This window comes from Schistocerca nitens, chromosome 3, assembly GCF_023898315.1.
Source record: "Schistocerca nitens isolate TAMUIC-IGC-003100 chromosome 3, iqSchNite1.1, whole genome shotgun sequence".
Lineage (NCBI taxonomy): Eukaryota > Metazoa > Arthropoda > Insecta > Orthoptera > Acrididae > Schistocerca > Schistocerca nitens.
In genome coordinates, this window is record NC_064616.1 from 662997752 (window position 1) to 663019280 (window position 21529).

Consider the following 21529-nt stretch of genomic DNA (forward strand, 5'->3'; position numbering starts at 1 on the left):
TTCATTTACCGACAACTTTACGTGACCCTTGAGGGAAAAATCTATACAAAAGAAATCTGGCAATCGCCCGGGCCACAGGACCTGTGCTTCTAATCCAATAATGAGAGTATATCTTGTTCAGGTACCCATGGCACTAATACTGAAATGAGATGATGCACCATTATATGTTGAAACCACATCCTCTCACAGACACTAATAGCTACAGTCTCCAATAATTGTGGCAGCACATCTAGAACTAACATCAGGTAAAGTGCAACATCCAAACTGGTTGTAAGTAAATGAGATCCTGTTATAATCTTGTAAAATTACAGCTGTATTTTGCTTAGTAATAAATTGACAGAACTGAGCTCTGAGTTCACAATCGTTTGGCACCACTGTTTGCACACACTGTCTATGACAGCAATGTAATTTGGGCTCCATCATTACTCTCAAGACTATTTTTTTTTTTTTTTTTAAATTGCATTTCGCAGGAAAGTTGACAGGTGCTTACTGATGAATCAACTCCCATGTGATCCAACGTCACTTTCTCAAATTTTGTTGTGCAGCCAATTCCTTCTCTGTGGCTTGAGTGACTGAATTCCTTTAAAATTTCTATCCACAGTGATAAAATTCTTACAATTAGGATTACATCTGCTGCAAAATTTTTCTCTGCTATTTGTTCAGCTTTCTGTACATTATATTCTACTGCATATATTAAATGTTCCAGTAATGAGTTATGCTCTATTTTTGACACCAATTCATGAGCTGAAAATTAATGTAGTGCCATTAACATAAATGTGATAGGCCATTGTTTCTTATGAAACATTAGAAGTTTACAAACAATCCACACATTACTCGACAAGGCAAAGTGGTTTTCTAACCATGTGATCATGTGATGAGGTCATGAGGTACAGTCACATTCCAGTTCAATGTAGTGCATATTGTTACCTAGGAGTGCTAGCCCAAAAAGTGATAGTGGAAAACACCTTCACAGGAAGCTGTGACAACATACGGTTCATGTTAAACTTTTGGTGAGAAAGAGAAAGTTGTTGTAGAGCTGACAGACATGGAGACAGAAGGTGTAAGCAAATAATGTTAACAAGCAAAAGTTAAGTAACTCAATGGTATGCAAATTATGAGAGGAGAGACATGCTACTGAGTGGAGCAGGAGACAGATCTCCGGGCCAGAGCAGTGTTAGTAAAATGCAAACAATAAATATTTCATTGATGATATGGATAAATGTGTTATTAGATAGCAATTTCTGCATTATTATGTGCAATACACAGCTTTTGTCATGAAAGAACATTCTGGCATAAAAAGCATAGCACATTAGGTTTTTTACAGAAAATGAAGCATTGGGATTAAAGTGCTGAGTAGCTTAGTTAGATGAACTGTAGATTCATACACGCTATTGTGATTAAATGTTGCATAGAGTATTGTCAAACAACAGTGCCAGTCAACTTTTCATTGTTGTGAATGCAGAGTTTTGTTTCATGTTCTGTTCTCCTCCATAGCTATAACAGGAAAATGGCAGGCTATCATGTATAAATAGAGAGAAAAAAGTTAAAGATACATAGCAACTAGGAAAACTAAATGTTTGAGATTAATGAAGGAATAATAAAATTAGAAGGAAGGTCAGCAATGGCCATAATTTTGATGATTTATTAACAGCAAAATCGATTTTCTATCACATAATGATCATCTTCAGTGCTTTAGCATACAAATTAAAGCTCATAGGTACTGGTGTCTAGTTATTAGCAGTAACAGAAGCTATGAAACGATCACAATAACTCAAAATTATGGCCAACGCTAACCTTCCTTCTAATTTTATTAATCCAATGGTCGTTGTGCATGCAGCACTCTATGGAGTCGCCAATCAGTCAATGAAGGAGTACCAACCCTCTCCTATTTATACGACTGACAAAATTTTGCAAGAAAATGGTTCCCTTCCTGCTTCCCCTATATAGTCTCGACCTAAATCTTATAGAACTGATCTGGACTCTTGCAAAGAGTTAAGATCGGTAAGCATAATTAATCAAGCATTTCACTCTCTAACCCCAAAAAAATAAAGGCCGATGCATTTGTTACTAATAAATTAATGTCATGTGTTGTTATCTAGTGTGGTACAAGCCTTTAGAGTAAACTGATACCTTGGCGACTTTCACGTCAGTTTTGCCGCTTTTATATTTGAGCAGCTTTTCAGTTGGCATCACAAGGCTGAGAGAACCTCCTTTGAGACCTTTCCACGACAGAAAAAATTAAGGTGGTCACTGGGAATCAAAACCACGACCTTTTATTGTTGTGACATCAGGTTTTAGTGCTATGACATTAGAAAACCAGAAGGTCTGTGTAGCATGCAAAGAAAGGCATGTGATGATTAGGGGAAAAGAAATTCTTTGACAGATGAGAAAACTGAAAATGCAAAAAAATAAGTGGCATAGATTCTAACAAAGAGTTGGCATTATCATCTGTGACTGAAACAGGACAATGAATCGACATACAGACCATTGGAAAGAAGCAACATCACAGGGGAAAGTAGTTTTATGGATACTCCCTGGGAAGTGTCATGAGCAGTCAGAGTAATATATACTGTATGTCCCTTATCTGTTCTAAATGGGCATTTCATTCAGTGGTACATACAATGTGGTCGCACTCCACCTGTAAGAGTACTGAAATGTATGTTGATACTGTCTTCCCTCCCTGCTTCTCAGATGTAAACATGACGGTGTTGCCACCCTGACCACATAATCAGTTCACCTTGCCAGGTAATACATTGCTAATTTGAAATACTGTATTGTCTGAAGCCTTCATTTCAAGGTATTCGTTCATTCTCTCAAAATACTCAGTTTATGCTTGTCTTCTACATGTAGAATTTTGACCCTCCAGGTTTTGAACATACTGTATATTGACTTATTGAAATATTTATGGTGATCATATAAGTTCTACGTGTAAATAGGAATGTGAAAGGCAGAATATGTAGGGATACAGTTTACAGTATTCTGATGTATGACTTTCACTGAATTATATCCCTGCAACAGAGAACTTTTTCGACAGCATTTTGATTCCATTACTTACCTTCTCATAATGTTAATTTCTTACAGTTTGTTTATCCATGTTTATCTGCAATAGCCTCTTCCTTGTTTTTTCACCACTTTTATGTCTCTTCCAGTTTGTAACACTTGTTTCTTTCCCTAATTTCCTTCTATCACTAATATAAAAGCCAACTGCTCATAGTGTTCCCTCCTTGTTCATTCCACTATCTGCTCTTATTTTTTGACTAGTTTTATTCACAATGAATTAATAATGTACTAAAGAATTTGGGACATGTGCAGTCTGATGGATATCATGATCAATTAATCCATGCAGAACACATTTGGTTGAAAGCTTTCCGATATACAAATTTCTGCCACAGAGTGTATTGAGGCAAGATTTCTAGGTTCTTTGTAACCAGAAATACTTCCCACCAACAACATCCTGAAATGTCACTTCACTACTTATTATAAATTAAAGGCTCCAGCCACATTTTTCTGGCTGCATGTGAAGGCTAATATTAGGAACAACTGCACTGATTTTGATACAGTTTTCACTGACAGACAGACTGATGTGAAGGATGGTTTTTATAGATAATTTATTACTGCTACCCTGTAGATACTTGTTGCCACCTGTGTAAAGATATGGTGGGTCGTTAGTTCAGGGTGGTGCACAAAAAACTGGCCTAAGTACAGGCTGCTCGCCACTTATGCATGAACTGTTGCCCGCCGTGAGCAGATACAACAGCATTAGGTTATTTGTTATTTAACTGTTACTTGATAATTACATGTTCATGTATTTTTTCTTGTATCTGCTCATAATAGGCAACAATTCATGTGTAACTGGCAAGCACTCTGTACTCAGGGCCAGTTTTTCATGCACCACCCTGTATTTCCTATGTCAATGTTGTTTCCAAATGCCCACACTGATATGTTGTTATTTTCAGCATATGCAACACTAGGTTCATACACATCTAGCAGAGCACCAAAAATGTTTATCTAACATCAACTTGTTTATAGTAAAAATAGCACAAAAGTTCTTACACAACTGGTATGTGTAAGTCATACAAACACACACACACACACACACACACACACACACACACACACAGAGGGGGGGGGGGGGAATCAAGTGGGTTATTTAGGAGAATAGCTGTCATGCTAAAATAGAATTCATGTGCCACCATTCATTACGAACCAGTCAAATTTTAATATAAAATTCAACAGTATAAAACAAAAAAACAAAAATACAATTCACTTGCTAACTCACATAAAATATTAAAAAACTTTACTATAATCATATACAACACTTAATCTTTCTCTTCTTTGGTATTCATTTTCAGTTCATTCGTGGGTGTCTACATGATATACTCCATTGGGGGCACCAGTTCAACATAGCTAGGTGGTGTCTGATCCCGCTGATGTATTTTTAGGACTACATACATGCCATTTGAGAATACTCTCTCAAATGGGTCTGGATCCCCATGAAACAATTTTGGGCAAACAGGATTCCAAGGCAATTTCTCCTCCACTGTATCCCAAATTTCTAGGATGCTGCATCCTGCCCTGGTAACAGAAAGAATACTAATAAGCAAATGTCAGAACACTACAACATGAGTGCAACAACACCAGATGTCTGAAAAGTTTGGCAAATGTATCTCTGTTGGTATGTTTTCTACAAATTTAATAGCACAATAAATAATCTCTGTCAGTGGTAGTTAATACAGAAATTACATCTGAAATAGTTTCTAAATTATCACGTATTTGGTCCCTTGTGAAGAAACAAAGACGAGTGGCTGCTGCAATTTACGTCTCAAAAATGATCATTTCCAAACACAGAATGTCAATCAGTGCGATGACTATTGTCTCCACAGTACCTTAGTTTTGATACCAATGACAGATTATGAACATCAGCAAGAAAAATGTACATCAGAACATACTGACAATCTATTAGTGAAGTAAAAACTAGCAGAAAGCTTCACTGTATTAGAAAACATGGATGCTACTGCTGGCAATGAAAAAGGAAGATAACATCAGCACCAAAATTGGTTTGCAAAAGAAAGAGCAATCTGCATAATTCTATTAAATGTATCATCAAGGAGGTACAAATTCACTGACACATGCAAATTATAAAGGAAGAATAGGAGAGCATTAATATCTTAATCACACTAACTACCATGACCAAACAGAGGATGCTGCACGAGTCCAAAATGATACTTTTCAACGCATGATGTGGAAATACCACATTTGAATCGGGATTTGACAAAGGGGCAGTAAAGTTTGTTATTGAAATTGCCAAGCTGGGGCTCGAGTAAGCAACATGTATTAAGCATGAAAACAAAACAGTGTAACTGAGCTAATGAATGAGTGATCTGTTGTTACACATAACATACTGGGATAAAAAAAGTAAACATGCCAGAATGGTGCTGGTGGGTACAATTTCACTGAATACATAGTGTGGTTGTTGAGTGTGAGGTGCCAGCCATGTATCAGTGTTCATGCCGGTAGCTTAAGGAAGGTGCAGATGTTCATCAGACTGCTTCCAGGTGGCAGCAAGATGTAGACTGAGGTCTTAAGTGCTGTATCTGATGAACAACTGTTGTTGCCTACATGCATAAGGAACACAAATTATGACCAATTTTGCACAGCATCTGCTAGAACCATCCAGGAATAGTTCATTTGAAGGGATGTGCTATGAGGTAGAGTGTTCTGAAATACAAAACTGCAGTGATGAGTGTCATACTGTGTTTAGGGAGAAGAGAAGGATTTGTCTTTATGTCTGTGATAGTTGCTTCTAACAATAAGTGTGGTCCTGACTAGAAGCCCAATGAAATAACCACTTGCAAGAATGGACAACAAGACCAAGTAGTAAAATCACCCAGGATACCAGGGCACAGACTGCAGTGTAGAATTAGAGGGAAATCAATGTCCAGTGATAGTAACAGGTTGGATTTCAAAACCTGTGAAGCTAAAAGTAAATTTACACTTGCAAAATCAGAAATAACAATACTGGGTGAGAAAAAAGAAACCAAATTAATAGCCTGGTGAAGGAGATCCACAGCCACTCAGCTGTTTGGTTATCAATGATCCTTACAAAATATTTTGAAATAAATGCACTTGAAATGTCTAAAATCTACACTCAAAAAGATAACATCCATAATGAAAATCTCATCAACAACTGTTTTCATTTACGTGGAGTGTGTACTCTAATTACACCCTCATCAAGATGGAAAACAAGAGTTATAGAATTAAGAAATACAAATTACAGAACCACACACACACACACACACACACACACACACACACACACAAAAAGAGTTACTGTATACCGTCACTCAGGCTCAAGGGGCCCAAGCGGCTCTGTGTGTGTGTGTGTGTGTGTGTGTGTGTGTGTGTGTGTGTGGACTTCTTTGTCTAAAAATGTCTAAAAACTAAATGTTTAGCAGTCTTTTCATTGTGTCTGTCTGTGTCTCAACACCTCCTCTATGTGGTGAGTAGCAATTTATCTTTTTCATATTGCTGTTATTCCACCCTGGACTTTCCATTGCTTGAAAATCTATATCAGTAACATGGCAGGGAGAAGGACAAATAGAATCAATGAAATAACAACACTATTATTTGATTCTGACAATGCTCTGATATTTTAAATCATTTAAAAAATATTATTTTCCAAGAAAACATTAGCAACTGACAAGAAAATTGTCTTTTGTATTAGTCTGATCAATTAATTTCACAGTATTAACACAAATACCTTCATTACTCAAGTTGTTCATTCACTAGGAAGTGCATTAGTAAACCAAAAACCAAGTCAAAGCTATAATTAAATTTAGGCAACCACAAACATGAACAAATTATGGTCCCTTCATCACACAAGAAGAAATAAATAAGCAAATTTATACTATCAGCATGACATGATTCTAAATTGAGAAAAGCACAACTTACTGTGTTAGTAATGGCATTGTAGTGAGAGTTGCATGTATTGAATGTGGGGAAACTGAACCTTAATGTGGCATCAACACTTTTAATTATTTTAGTGAAAAATTACTTACTGAAGTATAATAATTTAGTTTTAATAGTTTGTAGTTTTTCAAGAAATAAGATGTTATGCCCAACAAGCAATTAAGTTAATGGAAAGCAGTATCTATTTTCTTCCTTGGAATGACATACGAAACTTAAAAAAACTGAAAATATGTTTGAGAATAATTTTCTTTCCTGCTACTGCATAGATCCATCAAGGTTTTGATATTTACTACTGTGGAGCAAATATATTGTACTAGTAACAGCTTTCATACAATACAAAAACTTTAACCAACCTGCTTTTTGGTAAACACCAGGCCTCTTCTAGGACAACAAAGTCCACGCCCATGTCGGAAAGAACTTCAAACACTTGCCAAGCTGGTCTTCGGCCAAATATCATGTACACCTTCTTTGTACGTTCCCTGAGAAAGATAATGAACGTTTACCTTAGCAAGCCCTAAAGTGTAACATACCTTCATTTCAGTAAACATGAGGAAACTAGTGTAAACAATATCTGAAGAACAATACGTAGCATCACTATTATGCAGACACTGTAACGTGGCAGTTTTACATAGGGGTGTTTTGAACTAAGGTTCTGTAAGATACCAGTACAGGTCAAGACAGAATTACCATGTTTATGACACTGCCTGCCTCAGCAAACAACTGTGCTGCAGGCTTTACTGAATGCTTTGTGTCTTCCGCTTTGCTTTGCTTTGTGTTGTGTTTTGCATTCCTTGTTGTTTTTGTTTCTTATTTTATTTTGAAATGAGTGAAGAGACTAATCTGGGTCTTTGATGGGATTTGAGGATGACCCTAACAACATGAGAAGAGATCGGTGATCTTTACAACCATTACTTCAGTTCTGCTTTCATAGGAGCATAGAACGCAGATGTAAACTGCCAGCCCTGCTGCTAGAGAGCTTGTTCCCCCACTCCATTCCTCTCCCCTTGGGTGTTATAAGTTCTTGTTTGGTTATACTCACAATGACTGCCACATTATAGTTTCTGCAATGTAATGTATTGCGCTAATTACTGACCTGCATTAATATCACCATAATGCAACTGTTACACAGAAGGGCAATGGTCAAGGAAAAATAGTAATTAACAATGTAAAGCCCGTTCTGCTACATGTGGTCAATGGCTAATAAAGAATCTGAAAAATCTGAATCTGGTCTACAGGTAATCAAGCCACTAACATATAACACATTAAACAATAGAATGTATATAGAAAATCTAAATCTGATGACAGAGCTACAACAGTCACTCATGCCAATACAAATTACATCTTCCTATTATCTACCTAATTCCATTTAGTTAATACTGGAGAGCTGAACAACAGACCTGGCTTCTATATCCTCATAATGTGGATGATTCACAATAGGTCTCTTTGTTGATAGTGCAACATTTGCCATCACTGACATGGGGCCAGCAAACACTGCAGACTCAGATGCATGTGTATCTATCCACATCATTAACTGTTCCATTGGTATGTTGCTGTATTCGCCTAAACTCACATAAAATATGATAATGCAATTAATAATGATAATATAATATACAGAAGGAGACAATTTGTAAGAATGTTTGTTAAACTGTTGTGTCAAATTATTGTGAAGCTTTGCGAAAGTCCTGTCATTTCAAATTTATAAATTTGCAACAAAAGAGAAATTATATAACAATGTCGAATGCTATATAAAATAAAAGTAATATGTACAAGTACTAAATTATTGTGCTGAAGTTGTGAAAGATGTCATTGTTGACTGAAACAGGAAAATTACATTCACTTAACCACAGATTACAATATTTATAATGTTAACCACAGTCAACAATATATGTCTGTTTGTGATAAAATATTGTACTACTCTTTAACACAGTTCAATTACGGTGATGGAAATTTTAAGTCATGGTTTAAAAAAAATAATTTTGTAATGCTAAGCAACAATCTCCTAGTTTCTACAGGGGTGGGCAAAAATACAGAAACACTGTGAGAAATGCAAACTTGAACATAAATGCAAATGCTAGCCAAGTCAGCAGGTTGCACTGTTGTATTTGACCACAAATGGCATCTGTGCAATGTCCTCAATATATTGCAAGTGTCGATCATGGTTAGAACAGTGTTCTGTGTAATTGTGAGTGCATTATGTCAGAGCTCAGTGCATTCAAACATGTCATATGGTGGGTGCTTTTTGAACCAAGGTGGCCAAAGTGTTTGTGACACAGGAGATGATGTTTTTTCACTTTCCCTGTATCCAGTATAAATATTCGATACAATACCTGTTGAAACACCAATCAGGATGTAAGTGTTTTACCACTCATCCCTGATGCAAATGCCTGTAACAGGAAAATATGGTGTTGAAGTCATAAAACCTGGGCTACGGAGCAACGGAAGAAAGTCATTCGGCCCAATGAGTCTTGTCGAGTTTACGTTCCAAGAGTAATGCATGGTAGGGGTTCAGAAATGATTTGGGCAGCCATGTTGTGGTACTCAATGGGCCCCATGGCTACTCTGTAAGGATTCTGTGACCATTTTGGCTGATCAGGTCCACCTCATGGTATAATGTTTGCTCTCCAATGGTGATGCTGTGTTCCAAGATGATAGGGCACCTGTTTGCACAGCTCACATTGTCTGGGACTGGTTTTTTGAGCACAAGGCCAAACTACCACACCTCCCCTGGGAACTATAGTCACCATCAGATCTCAATGTTATTGAGCCTTTATGATCTACCTTAGAGAGAAGTGTGAGTGTGTGTGTGTGTGTGTGTGTGTGTGTGTGTGTGTGAGAGAGAGAGAGAGAGAGAGAGAGAGAGAGAGAGAGAGAGAGATTGCTGTTCACATCCATCATCATTATCTGAACTTGCCATTATTTTGCAGGAAGAATGGTATAAGATACCATTGAAAACCATACAGAACCTGTATTTATCAATTCTGGGATGCGTGGAAGCTGTTTTGAATGTCAATGGCTTTCCTATACTGTGTTAGGCATTGTAATGCATTGTGTTTTTGGTGTCTCTTCATATTTTTGTGCATCCCTTGTATGTGTCATCTACTGTGCTTGACTGTGTACAAAGGTAGAGAGCTGAACTTTCACCTCAACCATTGTTTATATTTCACATAGGGCAAGAGTGTACTAGTTTTCATTTATGTATATGTGAGTAGATTATGGGAAAGACATTAAGGAAGCCATAACAAAAAGCATCCCGAATGCTGCAAAAATCAACATATGAACAAGACAGGAACAGAGCCTTTAAAACAAGCAGCAATAATAAAATATAAAAATCAAGATATGAACTTGTGAGTAGTTAGTACATGCTCACGACAATGGTTTAGTAAAACATTACAAATAATGACAAAACAAATAAAGAACCACGAGCAATGTTTGGGTTCAAATAAAGTAGAAATAACTACAGAAAAAACTGAGGAAATAAAAAGGTGCTAAATAGACAACTGAACTGTTAGCATTCCACCTTTACATGCAGCTGCCCTCAGTCAAATTATTTGCATTTACTTCTCTGCAAAACTTACAGCTCCTTCAGTCGAATTTTTGAATGGAACTTCCACACTCATCCCCTTACATCATGAGTCGCATATATGATACCACAGGTGTGCACACATTGGTCAAAACAATTAAGGTGCAGATAAGATAGCCTAATCAACATAAATTAAGCTTTCAATTTACTCTTAGATGAAAGATAAGAGCATATACTTTTAAAGATAGTATTATTTACTCCATAAAGTGATGTGTATTGCAATTCGAATCTATATATTTAAGATGACTGCAGCAGCAAAATAACTCGAAAACTGGTGAAGCAATAATGCATACTGTCTTCTGACATAGCGTGTACTCACAAACATAAATAATTTTAATCTAGCTCAAAAAATGATTGATTCAAAAGCTAGTGAAGTTTACTGCCTTTTTTGTGTGCCTGTCAACAATGCCTCCAAGCTTTTAGTATCTGGTGAATTGTTGCCTTTACTCTTAAATTATTTGCATAGTATGTAGCAACTGTGAATCAAAGAACAGAAGAAAATTTGGGGCTTAATGTCTTACTGACACTGGGTTTATTAGAAGCCCAAGTACTAATCCAGTTGCAAACAAGAAAAGAGATAAAGTTGCTGACCATCACCTTATTGAATAAATCGATACAGTAAAAGTGATTTTGGCAAATCATGAAGACATTATTTAGGATGACTACGCAAGAAGTTTAAACCTATTCTCCCTGAATACAGGTGGTGTTTTGTCTCACCTGCTGGTCCACATGAATGGCACTACTATCGATATGTGAGGTATGAATTCAATGTGCTTATACAACACGATTTAGTGCAAGTTTCCAAAAACTAAACAGTGTGTTATAAGCGGTGGCCTGCTAAACATTTGGGATAGGGTACTTAGGGACTGGAAGACCAAATTAAGAATATACAACTCCCTCAACACTGTTGTTCAGAAGTAATGTACGAAATATTTAGTCAGCTAAATTTCTTGTTCCGCCTGGACTTACAGACATTTACTTGTCCTCCTTAGGTGATGTGTAAATGCCCAATCTCAGGATCCTCCACCACTTTTAAGAGAGCAAGGTGGAACCACCTTACTTGTTCTTATACCACCCCTGACACCAATATTATTTTTTCCCTGTTTGACATATGTTCATTAGTAGTAGATATACGACAGTTACACAAAATAGCTAATTTCTTATACATGCTGTATTTCATTAAAATTTATTATTCACCAGATAGTTTGCAGACTACTGATAATAACAGTACATTTGACTCTAATGGAAACATTTTCATTAAAGGAATATTAGTGATTAATTATACATGCAAATGTGATGAAGGTGAAATTTTCTATGAGCAAATAGTCATTTCTTTCTAAACTGATAATAGTTCATTTGAAGGTCTTCATTCTCCTCTTTCCAAGAAATGTCTTAACTTTTTCCTAAAACTTCATCTTTCAAAAGACATCAGTATTCAAAATTTTCATGTTCCAGAATTTTCCAATCTTAAAATGTATAAGGGGTGTTCAAAAAGAAACAAGCCAGTGGCATAATTACAGAAACCAGTACCTGTATGTTAGAAGTATTGACCCTGGCTGTTGAGACACTTGTCCCACTGTGACACAAGGTGGTGAATGGTTGTCTCGTAAATTCCCGGGGCTGCAATGTTAACCAGTTCCGCACATACAGTTGGACGTCGTCGTCCGAGGCGAATTGTTTGCCCCCTCAGAGCCTTTTTAAGGGAATCAAAAATGGCATAATCACTGGGAGAGAGGTGCAAACTGTATGGAGGGTGGCTGCGAACCTCCCATTTGAATTTCTGCAGGAGTGCTGCAACTGTGTTGGTCATATGAGGCTTTGCATTGTCGTTTTGATCGCTTGGCGAAGCATGATCAAGGTTTGTGAGTAACACTGGGCATTCACTGTTGTCCCATGCTGCAGGAAGTGAATCCGAAGAGGGCCATCTTGGTCAAAGAAGAACATCAGCATAACCTTTCCTGCACTTGTGAGGATGGCCTTGGCTGTTTTTGGTGGTGGAGACACTGGATGCTTCCACTGGAGACTTTGTCGTTTTGATTCTGGTTTGAAGTGATGAACCATGACTAATCTCCAGCAACCACTCGTGCCAGGAACACATTCCCTTCCCGAGCATAGCACTGCAGATGAGCAAGACAGTGGGCCATTCGACATGGTTCCTGGTGTGGTTGAAGACTGTGGGGCACCCATTGGGCTCACAATTTCCACATGTGCAGTCATTCCGTCATGATGGTGTGAACACTTTCGATGCTCAATCCGACCACGGTGGCTATGGCTTTCACTGTCACTCGGCAGTCCTGGGTAATGAGTGCATTCACCAGCTGGACGATGTCATCAGTAATGCAGTGTGGTGCTCCAGACTGTGCATCAACGGCTAACGACATCCTTCCTTCCCTGATGCGCTTGTGCCATGCCTTGACCCTTGCAAGGGGCATGCAGTGTTTGTTGTACACTTGTGACATTTGTCGATGAATTTCTGTCCCTCCTACTCCTTCCGCTGTCAGAAAATGAATAACACCTCTTTGCTCTTCTGTTGACACCTCCATGTCACTGTTTGCAATGCGACTGGCAGCGTTGGACGATTGATGCATAGTCACAATTGATGCATAGTCATGTGACATACACGCATGCACTTTAGCAATGGGCTGTGAACTTCCATGCTCTGGTCGGAATCACACCTCATTACACATGCCACAATATTACCCTCCTGTCACCTGTTTTGCACATTCCAGACTCTGGCTCATTTCTTTTTGAATGCCCCTTATACTTCTTTTCAATATTCAGTACCACAGTTCCATAGCTTTGATTTCTCTGATTCCAAAAGTGCCTGCTTACATTAAAATAACTTATTAGTTTGCTGATTATTCAAATCAGAAAATTTCACTTCCTCAAGATTTTACTAGAAAACTAAGGGAATCCCCTTTTTGTTAATATTGCTCTCCCACAAAACAGTACTGCTACTTTGGCAATTTCCTAATTATACAGCTATTAGTTTAACAAATATATGGCACTATTGTATCTTTATCTCTTTTCATCTTTCTGCTTTTTATGTTATTATTTAACATGTAATAAGCATTATTTTACCATTTTGTGATTCCTGTATTATGCATGCCTATAAATAGGAGCCGCACACAAAGTCTTAGTTTGTGTTCAGCAATCATTACATTAATATCATGTAGTCAGCCAATACCCAACAGTCAATTTGTAACTATCAGTACACACCAAGCTATTAGAATGCACAGTTACTAAGTCAGTGCCTGGGAGAGAAAACATAAACATCATGTAAAATTCAGTACAGTCGCATAAAGTAATGTGTTAGTCTACCACCAGAGAATTTGGTGATATGGTGCTAATTGGTGTAACTTAATATCTGGTTCGAATTTGGAGACTCTTGCATATTACAAAGCTGATCATCACATAAGGAATGTTGTGTGCAAATAACATTATGACAACAAAAATCTATTGCTGGAGTGTGGTACACTTTATTTAACATGTTCAACAAATACATTAATAGCAGGAGGACATTCCATAAGTGTTATGTTGGTAAGCTTACACTGATCACTTAGTAACCTTTATTGTTTACATTTGGAAATTCCTCTTGCTATGTTTTGTTTAGACATTTTGCCAATACTGTATTCTGTTGGTCACACAGTGGCTGAGTTTGATGAAGAGTGCTGTTACATTTTGCATAGGATCCCACCACAAGATAGACAGACTTTACTCCATAAATCCAATGATGCCAGTGGTTACTTCAGCAGCTTGTTGTGTAGACACATTTCCTCTACTTTGAACTATTTATGGCTGAGACTTCATTTACTCACAAAGGTATTACAAACAGCAGGATTAGCCATGTATGGGATCAGCAGAACCCTAACATGTCATATAATATTATAACATTCTGAGCTCAAACCTAATGAGATATCATAAACAGAATGGCCTCCTCCAAGCTAACCAGCACAAATTCAAAAAAAATCTATCATGCCTAATGCAAGTTTCACTTTACTCAGATGTCATCCTGAAAGCGATGGACCAAGGCAATAGAAAAGATGGAATATTTCTTGACTGTCAAAAAGTGTGACTATGAACCATATCAACACTTATTAACATAAGTAAAATCCTATGGGATGTCAAACGAACTTTGTGATTATACTGGTAATTTCTTGGTAAGGAGAATGCAGCATGCTATCTTCGATGGAGATACAGAAGTAACTTTGTTCATGTCTGATGGAAGTACGTTGGGACACTTGTTCATGTTGTATACTGATAACCTAGCAAACAATATTACCAGCAACATTAGATTTTTTGCAGATAATAAAGTTATCTAGGAAAAAACTGCACAAATATTCAGTCAGGTCTTCTAAAATTTCATAGTTGTGCTAAGATAAACAACTTGCTACGTTTTGTTTAGACATTTTGCCAATACTGTATTCTGTTGGTCACACAGTGGCTGAGTTTGATGAAGAGTACTGTTACATTTTGCATAGGATCCCACCACAAGATAGACCAGACTTTACTCCATAAATCCAATGATGCCAGTGGTTACTTCAGCAGCTTGTTGTGTAGACACATTTCCTCTACTAAAAGAAGGAAAGAAGATTGGGGTTAAAGTCCCATCGACAGCAAGGTCATTACAAATGGAGCACAAGCTTGGATTATTTTTGTTAAGAATAGAGAAGGACATCAACTGCACCCTTCCAAAGGAATCATTTTGGTATTTGCCTGAACTGATATAGGGAAATTACAGAAAACCTAAATCTGGACAGTTGGAGGCAGATTTGAACCACCATCCTCCCAAATGAGAGCGCAGTATGCTAACTACTGCACAAACTTGTTCTTTATAAAATGTAGAAACATAAGTATTCCATGACTAGGATATCAGCGAGTCACAACTGGAATCAGTCAACCCATACAAACATCTAGATGTAAAAAATTGGAAGTTATGATGGAATTATCACACAGACTCAACCAGAGGTAAAGCAATGCAAGTGGAAAACTTTTATTCACTAGTAGGATATTGGGAAAAAGTATACAAAGGAGATTGCTTACAAAATATTCATACACCACATCCTAGAATATTGCTCAAGTATGTGGCAACCACATCAATCAGGTCATACAAGGGGTAATGAACATGTATAAAGAAGGGCAGCACTTAATGGTAATCGGTTTCATTGACTCATGGAAGAGCATCACAGAAATGCTGAAAAACCTGACTGGAAAGATGCTTGAAGATTGACACCAACTATTGTGCACAAAATCTACTTACAAAATTTCAGTACCCACATTTAAATGAGGAATCTAGGGCTATAAAAAAGCCCTCTATGTACCATTCCCATGGGGACTCCAAAGACAAGATTAGACTAATTACAGCATGCACAAGGGAAATTAAATAATCATTCTTTATGAGCTCCTGACGCAAATGAAAGGGAAAGAAACCTTAATGTGTGATACTATGGGAAGCATCCTCTGCCAAACACCTCACAGTGGCCGGCTGCGGTGGCTGTGCGGTTCTGGGCACTACAGTCCGGACCCGCGGGACTGCTAAGGTCGCAGGTTCGAATCCTGCCTCGGGCATGGATGTGTGTGATGTCCTTAGGTTAGTTAGGTTTAAGTAGTTCTAAGTTCTAGGGGACTGATGAAGTAAGATGTTAAGTCCCATAGTGCTCAGAGCCATTTGAACCATTTGAACCTCACAGTGGTTTGCAGAGTATGGATGTATATGCAGATAATTCTATCACATGACCAAGCACACTTTATTGTAAATGTCTACAGTGACATTGTATACAACCATCTTATTGAACCTTGTTTTCCACGTCATTGCTTGTATAGTAATGTCAGTCAGTTATTGCAAAATGTTTTAGCTGAGTTGTCACAAGATATATCTTTAGTTGTCTGTGAGAGGATTTGGTTCCAGCACAATAAAGAACTACCTCATGTCAGTGAGGAAGTTCACAGCCGTCTTAGCACAACACTTTTTCATTTACTATATAGAATTCTAATATCATTTATTTGAGACCCCAGTGGATACAGGTAGGTACTTAGTTGACAGGAGTGTTGCTGCCTGTGATGTTATTCAGTATATACTGTTGCAATTTTGAAACAGGCCAGCAGAATATGATATGCTGATGTTGGGCATGCACTGAGATTGGTGGCCATCATTTTGAACAGCTTTTCTAAGCAGTGCAGTAACTGCTAAGAACAATACAACTAATTTACACTGGAAAGTTGAACCTGATTGTTGTATTACAGTGGTGTAAAGTGTAGGTTACTGTAAAGAACATGTACAGTACATTAACATAAATAAAATGTAAACAATAGCAGGGGAACATATATAAATGTTATCAGTCCTACTAGTTTTTGAAATGTATGCATCAATAATGCGATATAAAGAATCAGTGACGCTAGCTGATTCCGGCCATAGCAGAGATTTGTACCACCACCTGGTGTGATTCAATTTAGCTCTACCGTACCAGTTTAGAGCAGAACAAAGGGCCAGAGACTCTTGGCTGTATAACTTTGAAGTGTTAAAAACAATCTGAATCACATGAAGGTCTGTATATCCTACATGCTCAGTACTGACCACACTATCAGGTTCACTACCCCAATATGAGAATACTTTATAAGCAAATGTGGAGTAATTTCACACCCTTTCTCCATAGAAAAACACTTTCACCTTCACAAACAAACCTAAGTTGCAAATTGCCAGAAAACTAAATACGGCTTGATTCTGTGCAGCCATATCTGCAAACTCTCCTCCAACCAATGCATTTTTACACCTTCAATGGTGTGTCTCCTCAACAAAATATCATGAGCCTCTGTGAATAGCAGATATCCTAAAGGAGACAATTTGGATTGATATTATGCAGCCTGTTATTGTTTACAAGGATCGAGACAATTGTGTTGCATTCTGCTGCCTATTACAAAAGGTTGTGAAGAACAGATAACAAACCTGTCTGGCTTTAGTTTCTCATGGATGTGATTGCTCTCTCCTGTGAGTACTCCTAGTTATATGAAATGAGACCATGGTCACAAAACTACACTCCAGGGCACTCAGTGGCATTTGTTACCTAATGGGTCAACAAGTCAGGTTCTACCTTGCTAGTGATGTGTCTGCTGAACTGCAGTTTCAGTGTTGTGTGTTCACTTGGCATAATGTAGCTGCTGTGTGTTTATGTATGTGTATTCTAGCTCATTAAAGGATTCATTTGAAAGCTAACAAAGTCTTCACGCTTCCTTGTGCCTCTACTCTTGTGCTTCTACTATTCAATGAGTTGTCTCCTCTGCCCCTAGTTCTGCTACAATTTTCCTTAGCATGTTACGGACAAAAATTGGTTCTCCAAACTGTACCTTTTCAATGCACCTTGGCTTAAATTACAGTAACTCATTACACGTTACTTCTTCTTATTCTTTTTTGTTTCTTTTTCAGCCTCTCGGAGTATTACATTCAATATAGCTCCCATTGTACTTTATGTTTGTACCTTAATTCTAATTTATTCTCTGTATATTGAATTCCTGCACACATTAAAGTTGGTTAAGAAAAAAACTAAAGTAGGAATAATTGCAAGAATCACATTTACCTCTGATACCTCTCTGGTGTTCCATGTTTGAGACTCCTTTAATGCTCATTAGCCCAACAGCTAGTGCAATAAGAGCACAATGAACTTCTATCCTCAAAGAAGAGAAATACTGAAAATGAAATACATCATTCACATCAAAAATTCATATACAATTACATTATTACATTAAAGAAGATGATTATTATAAGTCACAATTTTCTTCTCGTTATCCTCCAATTTCTGGTCATTTAAGCAGATTTTATAGTGAAGTCCTCCACTAGAAAATTTGACATTCAGATCCAATTGATGAAAATATCACCAATGACACCCACAGCCAAATTCATTCTGTCCCAACCTTGTACTGGAAGAAGAAGGAAAAAACTGAACACTGGATTATCCAGTTGTTTCACTCACAAATTTGTGAGCACTTTGCATACAACTAGTTTCTTTTACATGAACATAATCATGAATTCAGTATTTTGGCCCTCTCTCTGTCATCCTCTGTTTTGGTGCCAGTATGATCGGCGAGTGACTGTACAGAGGATTTTGATGCTCAAGGACTCGTGATGCATGCACACTTCGACATCCCACTGCTGAGACACAATCAATGCCTCCAGGGCCTGCCACCACTTATAAAAGACATGTGCCTGGGGCCGAGTGACGCTGCAGGCCGCCTCATCCCACCAGCCACAACTTTATGTCCTGAGAGTAAGAAATCCTGATGCCTCGCATCCGGTATTCTAAAGTTGAGAAGTATAAAATGGGTGCAGACTCAAAGACCTTGAAAGGCAGGAGAAAAGGGACATGTTTTCAGATGAAGGGATAGAGGAGACAACTGGGTGCCTGCACAGGACATGGGAAGTCAATGTGAAATGGATGATATACAGTTTGCTAAGGGAAAGAACACATGCTTGCTATGCATGCATTCCTTTTATCACCCATGTTTGCTCTCCTGCTGACAGTATAGTGGAAAGAATAGTATAACTGTTGTGACTTGCCGATCTTCCAAAGTGCCGCCGCGCAGTTACGCGTGTCCTCTACATGCGGCGCTGTCTGCCAGCCATGCAGCAGCAGCGCCACCTAAGCGGCCAGCCAGCCAGCGGCCGCTAGACTCGGACTCAGTGATGATTTGACTGTTAAAGTGACACACGTCTTACTCTGTTTACTAGATATGTGACATTCATGTATTGCGTCGTCCTTGAAATATATTTGTTCAACTTGAAGTTATAACAATTGGCGACGAGGTAGTGAATTTTTCTTTTTCATCGTTGACCCACGTGTTTCCCTGGCTACTTTAGAGCAACTATTGCAAGGTCTCATAGAACAGCAAATGCTTCTCACAAATGCGATTCATGATTTCGTCGCGACATCCAATGTGGGGCATCTCTCGTCGTCGTCTCTACCTCCTTTTCCTCCTTACGACGAAACGACGGAAGACTGGCCTGATTACAAAAAACGTCTTCAACAGTACTTCTTGGCATTTCATGTCACAGACGACCAAACATGTAAGTCTCTATTCCTTTCATGGATTTTGCCTCAAATGTATTGGTTGTTGTCGCAATTGGCTCCTTTAAACGATCCTGCGTCTTTGTCCTTTGCTGAAATGTGCTCACTTCTGTCCGTTTATTTTCAAAAGCATATGCATGTGGCAGGCTCTCGTGTTGCCTATTATCGTTGTTAAAAACTACCAAATCAATCCTATCGTGCTTGGGCTGCTGAACTTCACGGCCTCAGTAGAAAGTGTCAATTTCTTACTGACATTCACAAAGAATCCTACGCCGATTCCATGGTACGGGATGCTATTATCCGGTTGGGGTCCGACAAAGAAGTTAGGCAACGTGCCCTTCAGTTGGCAAATCCGACTCTAGATGAAGTCCTATCCATCGCTCAGTCTTTCGAAATTTCTCGCACCGCTGGAGCGCAAATAGAGGCATGGGGTGACGTCGGGGAAATACAACCTCTGTGCGCTGTTGACAAAGCGTGTGGTGTGTCCTCGCTAGCCGACGTGGCTGTAGTACGCTACCAAGCGCAGCCTCGGCATAACCATAAACAAACCTCTAAGAAACTGCAGCAAAACTCAAGGCAACTTCCTTCATGTCCGCGGTGTTTTATGCAACATTCATGAGAGGATTGTCCACAGCGTTGGGCCGTGTGTCACAAATGCAAAAAAAAAGGGTCATGTGTCATCCGTTTGCAAAGCCGACCGCATACATGATGTTCATGAACATGGCGCTGATTCTGATTCTGTGTTGTCTGTCAATTGTACTTCTTCCCTTTCAGGGAAGTTATTCCTCACTGTCCAAATACTTGGTCGAGATGTTCGCATGCAGGTGGATACTGGTTCTGCTGCCACTATCATCAATTCTCAGACGTATCTTCAGTTGGGTTCTCCAACCCTGTCACCTGTCACTATGCAATTACGGACATACAATAAACAGAAGATTTCTCTCTTGGGACAATTTGATGCTGAGGTATCTTACAAATCTGTCGTTCGCATTGTTTCCATATTTGTGGTCGACCATAGTAACGTGGAGAATCTTTTTGGTTTCAATGCCTTTCGCGTTTTTGGGTTCTCCATAGATGACCCTGTCAATATTGTCTCTGATGCTATTCCTTATGCTCAATTGGATTTCTCGTCGACGACATTTTCGTCCCTTTTTTCTCCTCGGTTAGGCCGTGCAAACGACTTTGAAGCTCATATCACTCTCAAACCCACTGATTGGCCTAAGTTTTTTCGGGCTCGGCCCATTCCTGTGGCCCTTCGTGATCATGTCAAACGGGAGCTGGATCGTCGCACTGCTTCAGGGGTCTTGCTTCCTGTCACTTCCAGTGAGTGGCCCTCTCCTGTCATTGTCGTTGCTAAGCCAAATGGTGATACTCGTCTCTGTGGCAATTTCAAAGCCACTGTAAATGCTCAATGCCTTATCGACACTTACCCTATGCCTTGACCTGAAGAATTGTTCACTAAACTTGCTGGAGGCCAGTATTTTTCTAAACCTGACCTGTCAGAAGCTTATCATCAACTTCCTCTCGATGCTGCTTCCTAGCAGTTTCTGGTCCTTAACACACCTTTCGGCCTCTGCTCCAACACTGAAGAACATCTTCAGAATCTCCGCACACTTTTTCATGTCTTACAGACTGCCGGTCTTAAGTATAATCTTCAGAAATCAAAATTTTTTCAGGCATCTATCATGTACTTGGGGTTTCAACTCTCTCGGGATGGTATTCGTCCGCTTCAGCAAACTGTCACAGTGATCGATGCCCTTCCTCACCCTACATCCGATAAGGAACTGCAGGCCTTCTTGGGGAAAATAACATACTATCACAGGTTTTTACCGTCTGCTGCTTCGGTGGCTCAGCCATTGCATTGCCTGTTGCATAAAAATGTGCCTTTTCACAGGTCCGCGTCATGCGATGCGGCTTTCCAGAC

General features: G+C 38.7%; 1 protein-coding gene across 1 annotated transcript in view; it reads right to left on the bottom strand.

Annotated features, from left to right (window-relative positions):
• Positions 1–4199: 4199 nt before the first annotated feature.
• Positions 4200–21529, bottom strand: part of LOC126248623 (probable C-mannosyltransferase DPY19L1) — a 224541-nt gene continuing 207211 nt past the window's right edge. The window contains exons 11-14 of the mRNA XM_049949793.1: positions 18121–18229; positions 8367–8529; positions 7323–7448; positions 4200–4575 (exon numbers count right to left, since the gene is read on the bottom strand). Coding sequence (XP_049805750.1) covers positions 4368–4575; positions 7323–7448; positions 8367–8529; positions 18121–18229 — 606 coding nt within the window. The 3' untranslated portion in view covers positions 4200–4367. The remainder of the gene's footprint in view (positions 4576–7322; positions 7449–8366; positions 8530–18120; positions 18230–21529) is intronic.